Source organism: Apostichopus japonicus, chromosome 21, assembly GCF_037975245.1.
Source record: "Apostichopus japonicus isolate 1M-3 chromosome 21, ASM3797524v1, whole genome shotgun sequence".
Taxonomy (NCBI): Eukaryota; Metazoa; Echinodermata; class Holothuroidea; order Aspidochirotida; family Stichopodidae; genus Apostichopus; species Apostichopus japonicus.
In genome coordinates this window covers 1,589,371-1,603,832 of record NC_092581.1, presented here as the reverse complement: position 1 = coordinate 1,603,832, position 14,462 = coordinate 1,589,371, and the positions used below count along the sequence as shown (strand labels likewise).

At 36.1% G+C, this 14,462-nt stretch overlaps 1 protein-coding gene across 5 annotated transcripts in view; it reads right to left on the bottom strand.

Moving 5' to 3' along the window:
• LOC139962523 (biotin--protein ligase-like) overlaps window positions 1–14,462 on the bottom strand; it is an 85,599-nt gene that overhangs the window by 53,438 nt on the left and 17,699 nt on the right. For 2 of the 5 annotated variants that reach the window (XM_071962564.1, XM_071962560.1), the window contains exon 2: window positions 463–511. The exons of the other annotated variants lie outside the window; for them this stretch is intronic. In XM_071962564.1, coding sequence (XP_071818665.1) covers window positions 463–485 — 23 coding nt within the window. In that variant the 5' untranslated portion in view covers window positions 486–511. The remainder of the gene's footprint in view (window positions 1–462; window positions 512–14,462) is intronic. 5 annotated transcript variants of the gene reach the window in all.

Sequence of the window (14,462 nt, the reverse complement as noted above, 5' to 3'; positions counted from 1 at the left end):
ATAATGAGATAACCAAGAGTGTATACTGTAGTAGTTTGTTCATTGGGATTCAAATGAGGACATGATGGGAATTTCATACAGGGAAATGCTGTCAGAGAAGTATTTAACCAAGACTTTGTCACAATTTCTGAAGGATAGGTTCACACATAAGACCTTCCATTATACATGCTAGTAGACCCATATGGATAGGTTCAAACATAAGGTACGATTCCATTATACATGCTGGTAGAGGCAAATGTTCACAGAAATCTGTAATACACATTTTTTGCAATTTAAGAGAAAACTAATAGAACTAGAAAACAAAACAAAAAATAACACCAAAATGACATATAACGGAAATCAGGTTTGTAGATCTATCGTAGATTTGAGTCCTATAAACTATCAAAACATGGGAGGTAGCTTTGGGATCTTGCAGGGAGAGAGGAAAAACAAGATATCAATTTAGGAGATGTTATACTGTACCCTGCAGCATATAAACTGGTCATTGTTGAAGTTAGTTGAGAGAACTCAGCTGTGAATTAATGTAAGCGATATTTCATTATGGATGGCCGAGAGTGTCAAAAAGGTTTATTGGCTACACACAGCCCTCTGGATTTGGAATTAAAGCAGCTGTTTCCATTGGATCAATAATTATTGTATTTACTTGGGATTACTTTTTCTCAAATTCAAATTAAATTGGGATCAAGCTAGGGAATTCATCATTCTAGCTTTTATTTGTTTTGTTTTAAAGTGAATGAACTTTCATTTTAAAGTAATTACTGATTTGTCAAGTAATTCTGGAAATTTTGTTCCAGCTTGTGGTGTCTTTTCACATCAGAGATTATATTAAATAATTTAGGAATTTTCCAAAAAGTGTGGACTACTTTCTCTTTGTTTCATGAGATGATATAGTCAATTAGATATTGAAACATGCCTTTAAAGGGTATTTAGGTACTGAATATTCTTGAAGAGTTTACCAATGTAAAGAGCTGCTTTGAAATAACTCATCAAAAAGTACTACTGCTACTGAGGTGTCATGAGGGGTAGTATAATCAAAACTGACATACTGTACCCTGTACACTATTATATAAGAAGAGAATCAGTATTAAAATAAGTGACTAGAGTTGTAAAAGATTGCAAAAAATTAAGGATTAAGATTGAAAGATATATCATGATATTGGAACATGGTATGGAATGAGATGAAAATGAATATTCATGAAACAAAGCATGAATTAAGCCAATTACGACTAGGAAGAATGGATGAGTGACCAGAATGAAGTAAAACGTAACAAAAGTCAGGAGTTCAAACTGACATCATATATAGGTACAGGTTAAAACAATTGAACAATACCAAAACAGAAATACATGAACAAAATATAAAATATCAAATGATGTTATAGAATTACATGAAAAGTTATACATTTTGGTTATAACCACAAGTCTATAAGTGATGCAACAAATTGCTAGATACTGTATGCTTAAATGGTCACACTGCAGCTTATGAAAGTTATACAACAGGCTGTAAGCATGGCTGTATGTTAACGTACAAATGGAAACAATATTTCCATGATTTTCAAAACCATGACAAGATACTTTGTTCTAAACATGATTATAGTGACACAATTAAGTCTAGTTTGCATATTTCATTGAATGTTTAGTAGATTAACAACAAGAAATATAAGCTGTTTGCCTCTTTTTCACAAACATCACAAATATATGTAGCAATTTACTAACAGGCAAATTAGACGACATTTAGTTGACATTAGCCCACATTTAGTTGCCCATTGAAGACGATCTACTGTTGAATTAAAATTAATGTGACCTGAATATATGCCAAATATTGCCCAAAATATTTCATACATCACCATAGCAACTGAACATGTCCCAACACGATTCTGATTACATACAGTTGTTTTATATACATTTGCATTCACCAAAAATACATGAGATATGAATATAGAATCTTTTTTATGTTCTGGTAAAATTATGCAAAATGTAACAAGGAGTAAATTTAAGGAATAGGAATAAACTAAAATAGTATATATATGCCTCTATCAGACAAGATGCTTATGGAAACTAATAATATATCTTAGTTTATGCCTACAAGTATATAGGATAGGACTTAAATATATAATTGATTATTAAAGTAAGCCACAGAAAAAAAAAAGGCGAGTACCTTTGAGTAAATTTATTACTTTAGGGTAAAATATGAGCCATAAAAAGTCAAGGTATTAAAAATTAATTTGCATGTCCTTGCTTCACGCTTAATAAATGAAACTAGTGTATTTGTTTGTAATCAAGAGGTGTGAAAAATACATGAATGATTCAGAGACACAGCTGGTCCCTGAAATATGAGAATATCTGCGCATCTTCCGTCAAAAATTGGAAGACACAGGAGCTGACGGTTAATTGAACCACAAAACTCTACAAATACCTTTCTGTTTACTTTCCACGAACAGTCTACAATTGACCCACCCACCAGCAACATTTTGTGAGAGGTATTACAGTGCTAAAATAAAACCCATCATTTCAGGTACAGAAGATCCAGAATAGCTATTAATTATGAAGAGGAGGATATCTCAACGACACAGAGACATGAAAATACACTTTCGTTCATTAATCAAGAGAAGAATTTAACAACCAGTATATATCTTCTGCTGCGGTTTGGAAAAAGTAAGGGCGTATGTCTGCTGGGTTGCCTGCTACCTGATACATAGTACAGTAGATATTTAGTGAACACAGTATTCAAGGTGTTGTTAAACAAAACGTCGTTGTTGCGAGAGATGATACATTACCTTCAAGTTCTGGGTAAATGACTGTTTCTAATTATAGACTGCTAGTGTATATATAGTGAGCCCTTGAAGTCTGATACATTTTATGACACTGTAATAGCCATTCCTGACATTGGCCATGTTTCAGCTCCATCCACCTTTACAAAGAGGTTAGGAGCCTTTGCAAACTATAAAAACATAAAATAATGCTCATTACAGTGACTTTGTTGGACAGAAAACTTTAGTACAGAATTAATTTTGTTTGTTATATAGTTATAACAATTAAGACAGATGTGTAATTAGCTGTTACTTAGAAGTTTGTCAAATGGTTACTATAGCACTTTACGGTAAATTGAGGGGTGTCAATTTATGTGTTATTATCAACCCTGATGCCAATTGCAAGTTCTATATCCAAGCCCACCCCTGATGACAATTAGTTATCATGTTAAAGTCAGATACAGACGATAAAAGAACAATAAAGCACTAAAAAATAACTAAAACACAAACAAAATAGATACTTGGTACAAGTGTACAGTTTATGTTTAATTGTCATCAGGAGTAATGATGCCATTTTAGTAAACAGTTTTTAAGTTTTCAATTTCTTGCTCTCTCTGTTCCATCACTAGACATCAGATATGTTTATATATTTAACAATGTCTCAGAGAAGTGAAAGATGCTTGTCTGGTGGCAATAAAGATGTCTTGACTACAGAGGATTAGTGACCATTATTTGACTTCCTAGCATATTTGGGAGCTATGCAAATGACCATAAAAGCCCCAATACATACTGTATATATGACAAAAGATATAATTTTGAAGAGATCCATATACGTTCCATGGTTGCATATTTACAAGCGACAATGAAGCTAATTACCTATCTATTCTCGACCTCAGGCACTTTGACTGCTGGAATGAGAACGAATGTTATCGACCGGTAGTGACCAGTCGCTGAGGGCTTAAATTGTTAAAACGCTAACCAGTTCACTCTTGGCATGCATGGTAGAGCTAGAGAACTTTAATAGTTGTGCATTTATTGTGAGGGGACAGGTAAGCGAGAAAACAAAGTAAATCAGACTACGTATATTTAACAATTATATGAATGATCACAGAGCTGGATCATGAAATCAATGCATAGATATAAGTGTCTTTAGACCAGGGATATACAAGCCAGGAGAAAGTAGCCTTTTTTGATTCCCTACATTTAGAGATTACAATCCCGTCCATGTTCATGTACATGTGATTGACATGTCCTTAAATGCAACTCTCAACATTATGCAAGAATACCAGTTCCCAGGAAGATGCTATTCAAGCTATTTTAAAATCTAGATACATTTCAAACATAACAAGATATAATATCTATTATTTAAACTCCTGGAATGTATTACCCTACAATTCAATAAATTACAGCAGTGTAATGAGACTCTTGCGAGTCACTTTCTTCAAAACTTTATGCTATCAAGGTGCCGATGAGATGCTACTCTTTTTTATCGATTTTCCCGCCGAGTTCATCGATCAATTAGTGACAGCGATCCTCGATAAGAAATCTTAGTGAAAGGTCCATCAGTCAGGTATACTATCTGCACTAGAGTTTGTTACCTCATGAGAGTATCGTACAAATTTGAAACAACATTTATCATGGAAGGAAAAACTGTATAGTCATAGGAATCATAGCTCACACCACTAGGCTCAAATGTAGCAGACAAAAAGATTGTCTAGTATCAGCGATAGCTAACTCGTTTGGGTATACTTACTGTAGGAGCAATGATACTTACATGCCTCCAGTCTAGTGATGCCCTTTACAAACTCCCAACTTAACCAGTAGGAATTTATATTATTAAAGATCATATAAACTTTGAAATTGATAAACATAGTATACAATAGTGTATACTTGTACTATAAATGTATCAATATCTATCTATCTATATAAACACATATATGTATCTTTATGTATATATGCATAGATAAAACAGTATTTATGTATATCATGTATCTATAGACATATATACATGTACATGTATACGCATCTATATATACAAATACATCTACATGAATATCTATACATGTATCTTTATGTATATATTTGCATAGATACAACAGTATATGTACATGAATAGATGACATATACACATACATGTATATGTACATGTATCTATATATGTATCTATAGACAATATATATACAGATATGTATATGTATCTATACGTATCTATATACAAATATATCTACATGAATATCTATACACATGTATCTTTATGTATCTATATATATAAACATATTGTATCAATTACGAAGTTCATATATGATCTTTAATGATATAAATTGCAACTTTCATATGACTTTCTGCACACACACACACATAGCCGATACCTGTCACTGCGTGCACAGATGACCGGCCATTTTAATGGCAAAATATGTCTGACCTTTTAGCGGAAACTTGAGACACCAATAGCAAAATGTAACATGTGCGAATGCGAGCGGGCGGCATAGTACTTACTGATCTAATTTATTGGGCAACTGACTGGCCTGCTTCAATCAACACTTTCCATTACAGATTAACCTTTGAGCTTACATGTGCTATAAATTATTTCTAGGTACTGAAAGATTCAAGGGGCCTGGACTGGGCCAATTTAAATGCTGAAATTTCCAAATACATGTAGTATTAGCTGAGAGGTTGCAGTGGTGATCTTCATCAAATATCTAGATGTCTTCATAATTCACACAAAGATCGGTTTTACCACAAGTAGCTGCAGTACCCTACCCAGTCCCTATACCCATCATTCTCGTTACAATCTCAGTAACATGTGGCCGAGGTCCTTGAGAATTCCCTTTGAAATCCTCGTCCATAACGGTGTAGGACTAGGTGGATATTTACACTCCACCATTTCACTGACCTAATCGTGCAGGAACTTTTAGCAGCTGTCAAGAATTGAAGCCGGTGTACATTATCACAGAGACTGTGTATAAAATGTAGGTAAACTATGAACAATCACAAAAGTACATTGTAAAAGAAAATACTAATCTATTGCTGTGGGAGTTTTTGTGCAAAGAGAAGATTGTAGAAATTCACTCTAGAGAACATACAGTTACAATTATATAATGGGAAGGAAGGGCGCGGGCTTAAAGGCATTGAAGACTCGCCCCAAACCGCGTGCCGCCCACTGAAAAAAGCTAATTACTTTCCGTTGCTTGCAAGTGAAGTTTTCATCTTGTCCCTTCAAAATGCAGACAGAAATGAAACATGATACCTTGTTATCTTTTTTCTGGACCTGAGATCAGGGAGTTCCATAACGACTCCCTGCTGAGATGTCCATCACTGTTATGTACACTGTGTTGTGGGTATTGACCGTAGCTGTATGTATTGACTGTACACTAGTGTCTATAATTCCCGACGGTAGCAAGCTGTGTGTGTATTTTCTGGGATCGATGGTGGTGTCTAACACTTCTGTTACACCTCAGTCGAAACTAGGTCAGATTACCGGCATTAGACGTTTCCTTTTGTGCGAGTCTTCACTCCCTTTAATGGGACCAGACGTGACCCATGATAAAGGCCCAGTAGTGTTGAATGGTTACCAGTTCACTCCAGACACTGTAGAATGAGAGTGCTAATGTTGTGAGCAGACACGTATCAACACGAGGAATCGAAGCAAAATAACAACTTACTTAACCTGTTAAGACTACAAGTCATGTTACACAACTCTGCAGAACAGTGATTATCATTCCCGCAACTGTTGATATTGAAAGGTTTGTTTTCACAATGCATCCATGCACCTCCTGGGGGGGGGGGCGGAGACTGAGACCAGCACTGAGTTCACCCACATCCCAATGTGGACAGATCTATAGGCAACGCAGCGTTAACATGCGCAGCTCCGATAATGTCAGAACAGCACAGTAGGGATAATGTATGGCTTCATCCAGTATTTGTTTGGGTAGAGTTTCACATGAACCAGAGAAATAGAAGACAGCTCCCTGCAGGAAGCAATGTGCCCATGCAGGTTCTTAATTGCTATAGTATATATCAACTTTAAACCATATCAAACCACATTCTACTTATAATCATATATAATCATTATATACGGCCCGTGTGTGATGCTTGATGCGGTTCTGAACTGGATTAACCAATGTGTGAGTGACTGACAGAGAGGCAATTAAGCTTATCACACTCTGTTTAAGTAGTTCTTTAGATAAAATTAAGACCACCCGAGGTAGTTGCAGACTATTAAAGGGACCACCATGTATGATAGTGTAAGTTCAAATTTTTTTGTTTCTTCGAACCAACCCAAGTCGTCACCAAAGTTCCAGCCCGTGTACAAGATTTATAAAGTTGCGAGAAAGTTAATCCATAAAATCAAAACACAACAAAGCCACACTTTGAAATTGAGTTGTTCAAACTTTTTCACATTAACCATTAAACAAGAACCTACTTTATGTTATTTCAAAAACATCTTTAAACAATGTTTACAATGTCAATTTGTAACAAATTCTTTCATTGAATCTTTCAAACTTTCATGAATGTTACAATGTTATGACGACAGTGCTTACCCTCACAATTCTCTTTTCCAGTGACATACATGTGCAAAGGAGGGGTCGGGGTGCGCCACACTTCCTGGGGGACGGGTTCAAACTTACTCTCGCTGAGGAAGGTAGGGGCAGTAACTTTCATTGAAGTCCAGGTGAATTAAAGATTAAATGAAAGAGGGGTGTGGCTCTGAGGTGGTTGAAGCTGATTCCCATGCATGTGGGGGTGGGGGTTGTTGAAGAAGATTCCCATAAAGAAGGGGGTCGTTGAAGCCAATTCCCAAGCATGTAGGGAGAGAGGGGGGGTTCGTTGAAGCTAATTCCCATGTATGTAGGGGGAGGGGGGGTTGTAGAAGCCGATTCCCGTGCATGTAGGGGGTCGTTGAAGCTCATTCCAATGCATGAAGGAGGGGTCGTTGAAACCCATGCAAAGTATTGGGGCAAGGTCTGGGAGTCCTCCCCTTCGATAAAAAAAAAATAAAATAAAGTTTAGATGTCAAATGGTGAATATACTGTTGCATTGTTGGACTATCAGGTCTATAAGTTGGGTGGGGGCACACCCCTAGCTGTGGTCTAAATTGAATGTAGAAAAGACCATATTCCAAATGACGATGGGAGGTGGTGGGGGGGCGGGTCGCGATGGCACCAACCTCGATCCCCTGTACACACTATTGAAGAAAGGTGAATGGATGGATACATCATGGTGGCACAGTTGTAAAAATCTTGCAAGGATAACTAAAAGCTTTATTATTAATGGATGACGTACCCTACAACTATACATAGTTAAATACATTTACATAAAATTAATGAAGATGTTCTTTTAATCTGAACCAACTAAATGAAGGAAGGAAACATCTGGTTTGACCTCACATTGTATGCTTGATCACATCAGAAGTTTGCAATCGCAATTCTTAATGAATCATGAACACACCCAGCATGCAACTCTCATTCTATTTACTGCACAAAATCTCCCGAAAATTAGTACGAAAACGAAACCGACTGATCGATCAGAATTGCCTGCGATGATCAACGATATACAATAATCCCTGCATTCATTCGAATATCGGATTACCTATAATGTAAACTGAAGATTCAGCTCCTTTGATCTGTTGGAATGAAACTTTATGTATAAACTGAATAAATGTCATGCATGATTTGTTAATTAACCATCGAGAATGCTCAAATTACATCGTCATATGTTAATTCCTATTACTATATTTACATAATACGAAATTTGTAATGGCGGTTGAGGAAATATGTCGCTGAAAAACAGCGCTCAGTATTTTGTGTGTGGTCGGTGATTTTACTGAAGGCACCAAGTACTAATCACAGTGATCAAACCAACTTATTAGGCATCATTCTACAATATTTATGAGGGCTATATATTATAAAGAAAATTATCATTTTACTCTATCATATATGTTTCATCACACACAAACATGGATTTGGGGGGGTCTTCTTTTCAACTTCCACGCAAAAAAAATTGAAAAATTGGTGGTTGAATCAACCTTGCATATAATTAGACTTATTTTATATACTGAATATGCCTCAGAATGTTCCTTTTCCCATATACTGCTTTAGGAGGCGGACGGGAGTAGGAACATTGACTAGCATTTAAGATTTAATTAAATTCATTATGAAATACTAGCTGCATTAAATATGGAATCTTCTAGGTAGCTTGTGTTTAAAACCACATGATTTGGGTTAAGGTTAACCACACAGATGCCAAACACCCAAACTATAAAAGCTGCTGTGTGTATATGCTCATTTCTAGTGTAAAATAAGAGGCATACATGCATACAATATAGGCCAGGGTTCATGCAAGGCTGTGAGGGGTCAGTTCAATACAGAATTTGTGATCATCTAAATATCCGCACATTAAACCATTTTATGCTTGATACGATAAAAATTGATTCTTCATTCTGTACAGTGTGTTGTATATATACTTAAGTACTTGAACTCTTATACTGTTTCTTTCTTTACAGAATTTTCAACATTCTGGCAGCTAGTTAGTTGTAGAGATCATATTCAGCCTAAAACTCAGAGTAAAATCAAATTTTATTTTGAGGCTGATCAGGCTCAGGTGACCAAGAGCGGAAACTAAACCCTATTCTACATTTTAATGCTACATATCAGTATCTGATGTGACTATATATTACGACCTATATAGTAGCCATGCGGGTAGGCTATATATATAGTTTCCATATACCGTAGGTTGTTAGGCCTGTCTTCTATACATATTAAACCCTATTCTACATTTTATCGCCAATATCAGTATCTGATGTGACTATATTAAGACCTATATAGTAGCCATGCAGGTACTGTAGGCTATATATAGTTTCCATACCGTAGGTTGTTAGGCAAGTCTTCTATGCTATTATATTGCTATCGACTTGATCTCCCAATATTAATACTTCCCATATGGCCTTGTGTCACATATTTTCAGAGTGTTATCTTTATCTTGAAATACACTTTAAAGGCTTTACTAATGATAAAGAAGAAGCAGACTAGGACGTGTAGATGACAGCACACATCAGAACAGGAAATATAGACTGGAGATGTTTTAATCTGTGTTTAATTTATGACCTTTGATGATGTATGAATACAGTGACAGCTAAAATGATATATCTTGTTGATGTAACACACATGCATGCACTTAACAAGCAAAAGTTACTTTTCAGAGGTATGACATTTCTATAGTGACATCTATAAACAAAATAGCACGATAAACGATCAAGATAATTTTTTGACATGTTGGCGTGCTCGGGTGGGTTCAAGTGACATTAGTTTTTTTAAGAAAGCACCGTATATAGCCCATTGAATTACAAAGGTAGGTACACGCGCTGTCGAACATAGGCACGACAAACGGGAAAAAGCAACGAACATTTTTGGTCCCTCAAAACATCATCATGTGATTCAGCGCTTCTGGCAGAAGTGATCATAGCTAGAAACCCCACCTCAAAATGGGTTACCAATTATCAAATTCCTAAAGATAGAAATTTTGATAACAAAATGAAAGGTACACTTTTTGGTGGGAGAAATGAGAAGAGAGGCAATAATAGACCAGAATGGGCTATAGTCATCAAGAAATAGCTGTGCTAAATGGTTACCAGAGTGATCTAGACATGGCTGGTGGAGTGACAGTTCACGGTTCTTGTGAGAGACAGGTGAAGTGAGAAGGGGCGTAAAATAGTGTTTTCTTCTAGGTGACAAACATTATACAGCATTACATGTCAAAATGAAGATAATCATACACATTTTAGGAGAAAATGATGAAATGTAAACCATGCACAGACATGCATGTGTATATATAATTAGTGACAGAAAACTACCGGTTTAGGCTAGCTGGTTTGATGGATGTTCTTTCTACATGATCCTGTTATGCTACATTTAGTAAACAGTAGTGAGGTTGCTTATTGTCACAATATTGCAACATATATCAACAAATAATGTTTGCTCTCTGAGTATATTGTAAAATATTTTGTTTACTTGTGTTTAGAAACAAAACTGACAATTTCTTAGATATGCACGTGCCAGGCTGACGTCTATTTTTCTTTCTGTTTTTCTTCGTTTTTTGTGGAAATCCTATCCCATGTTCACAAAGACATCGTGAGTGTGTATATAAAGTATATCATTTCTTGTCACTAATAATAACCCAGAAGTTGACTAAAAACTTCATTAGTCCTCTATAATCTGTAGTTGGGGCTTTTTTAACAATTGAAAATTAGTGATTTTTTTTTTTTATAGAGGAGTTGCCATAGAAATTGCAATTTCAGCCAAAACTACAAGCAACAGCAAAACACAATGAGAATTAGGTAACAAAAATTATGTTTACAGTAATTAAGCAGAAATAATTTGTTTCTGGAAAACGTGTTGCCAACTTGGGCATTTAACCAGGATTAAAATATACACCCACCACGACACTGTTGGAAGCCTCAATATATGTCACTCTTCCTTAAACATACAGGTTAGGCTATAGGTAGTAACCTTTGATGTCAACATGGGGAGGGGGGGGAGCATGTCAACATCAATATGTCCCCGGGTTTCCTGGACAAAATATATGGTCTCCTTATAACACAACATATGCAATTGGATCCATTTCGATCACCACTGTTACCACATACTTCTGTTGGATTATGACCTCTGGAAATGTTTTTTACTTGGTGTGTCATTATGAGCAATTTTTAGGAGAAGTTAGATAGATTTTTAGTCTTTACAGTGATACTTTAATTGTTTATATGTTCTTTTCCTTGACTTTATGTTGAATTCAGATGAGTTAACTTTATTTCCATATACAACTCCTGTTTCATGTGCCTGTAATTTTTATGGTGTTTTTGTACATTTCAAAGAACATATATATTAGTTAATAGTTGCCTGCAGACTGTATTCATAAATCATTCTTTATGTAATTGTGGCTGGCAAGCATATACAACATTTAAAACTACCTAATAATAACATGACTTGCAACTTTAGTTACCAAGAAATGACCCAAAAATGTCACCTAAAATTGTATAAAAGAAAGAAAAAAGGGTTGGGAAGATTAATCTCAACTGTGATATATCGTGGCATCATTCAATTTTCAAAAGAATTTAGAATGATGGCAGTCACGCTATATTCATGCACACTTACAGAAATGAACCAGATCTCATTAACACAAGAATGTAACAGATGGGGCCCAAATTATTGAAAACATGACACAAAATCCTGAGACTAGCCAAAAGTTTCTTTGGCATTTATGAAAACCAGTCTACCAGATGCTTGAATCCATTGATTGGTGTTTAACTTAAAATTCCTGAAGTTTTAGCAATATGGAGGAATCTATAAAGCTATAACATGAACAACAGGAGAATGTATGCAAGAACTTGCCAATAGTACGTGTTTAAACACGCATCTGAGAGATTGGGTTAGTAATCCGAGAAGTTTTGAAGAGTGTCGTAACAATTAGTCTTGACTCATGGCACTGAATGTCCAAAGTCAGTGGAGTAGACTCCCAGAAGTATTGGTAAGGTAGGGGGGAGGGGTAGGGGATGGATACCCCTTTTAATACACAGGAGTTGCAGTCAATGACCCCAGTTACAATCCTTATTCATAACATTCACATGCAGCTGGTCCATAAAGGTTCGGTCTCACAAAAGTTTTCTATTTTATTTTATTTTTTATTTTAGGTTTACAGTCTTGTACAGGGCCAAGGCCCTTTCACACGACTTTTACAACTTAACCCTGGTCATTGGTAACTTGTCACACCTACACACCAAAGTGTGCACAATTCAATCAATCTCTCCTGGGGCACCACAGTGCACCACAACCACGTGTCCCCCGGGCACTTCCCATAGGGTGCAGCCACAAACGGGCGCACGCAACTATATTACAAGTTACCTCGCAAGTCCCCATTTATACACCTGGGTGAAGAGAGGCAATGGAGATAAAGCGCCTTGCCCAAGGACACAACGCAATGATCTGGCCAGGGCTCGAACCTGTAATCCTTAGATCACAAATCCACTGCCTTAACCACTTGACCACAATGCCCTCCTTGTTGAATGGAGACTGGTAAGAGATCTACTGATTCAAAAACGGTTAACTATCTTAATATATCACCATTTTATCATACATACTGTACATGTTACGAAGGAAAATAAAGGAGCTGTAGTTGCTTGCTAGGTATGGTCCAACAGTGAAATTATGTCTGAAATGATTTAGTAAAAGAGTGAATTGGCAATTTTATTGCTCTTCCAATTTGTTAAATATTATTATTTTTATGACATAAGCCTAAATGTTATCACATAACTTTCATTTATAGCAATGGGAACATCTCATGAAGATGAATATATGCAAATTTTATGCATAGATAATTTCACCAGAAGGCTAGAGAAGATGAAAATTAGTTAAGCTACATTTGAATCAGAGCTGGGTGGTTGCTACGAATGAAGACCAACACAGATATATTCCAGACTCAAGTACCGTAGCAATACGGTTTGTGGTAGAAAGTGGAGAGCAGAATACAGAAACCAGTGCTCCCCCATCAGAAGAAATCGGAGTGTAGACTGTTTTACCACAGCATTCTAGAATGGTATAATAAGATCACATCTTTTAATGCTTGTAATTAGACAGAATTGTTAGGACACAAAATACACTTCATTTGGACACTCTTTTTACTTTCCGTCTCATCACGATAATTCATCTTATTACTATTATTCATATTAGTACCTTGCTCACTATAAAGGCTCAAGTTGGTTGCTAGGCAGTTTTCATACCAGCAAGTGACATTTAACCATGCAGTGCTCGCCATATAGATACAATAACCTATATAGGTCCTACAGCATTGCATACGCTGCTTGAACACTATGCCCGTAACATGTGTACAGTTCTAATTACCAACATTCCCAGTTGATTTCATTTCGTTGTGGCAAGATGACACAAACATCTGGCACCCTGCTACTGAACTTTATGGATACCTTACTGCCCTCTTCAGCATCTAACAGTAATAGCGTACATTATAATCTACGCCATTAATGCAGTCACATCAGCGGAACTCTTTTGCTATACACTCTTGACGCGTCTTTTGTGAAAATTGAGGGTGTGAAATTTGATGCAGCATGTTGTCATTTGTCATTGTACATATTAGCATATATATTAGCATAATATATAGATATTATTTCCTCCACAGGTTCAAGAGAGAGACAGGATGAAAGGTTAAAAGGATTGTCTGGTAGCCCTAAGAGGTTACCTTAAATAATTTTCCAAACCTGTCAAAGAATGAGAACGCTAATGTTGCGTTTGACAGAGTAACGATATTTTATTCGCTAAGGATGGACATTTCAAATATTATTTGAACAGTAAAGAAGGTTAAGTCATTTTGCAAATGCAGATTGCGACTTCACCCACGCTCCACAGAGTATCTACAGTAATCATAACAAAAACCGTGTTTGTATACAGATTAATTTCTTCCTTAATTTTCGGTGAAATTTCTTATAAATTAGATATATTTTCGTAAATCTCCTTAAGCCGCCATATATGTAGTAGATCCGTGGTTTCGTGGTCTTTGTGTAACACAAGATAAGTTTGAACAGCAGACTCTTTGTTGTGTACATTGGGATGTTCAGCTCCAACGCTTACAATGGGACAGTTCTGCAAAGCCTAAGCTTACGTAATTACAATGTTACAGGTGTGTTTCTCATAATTTGCCATTGATGTGGAAGAA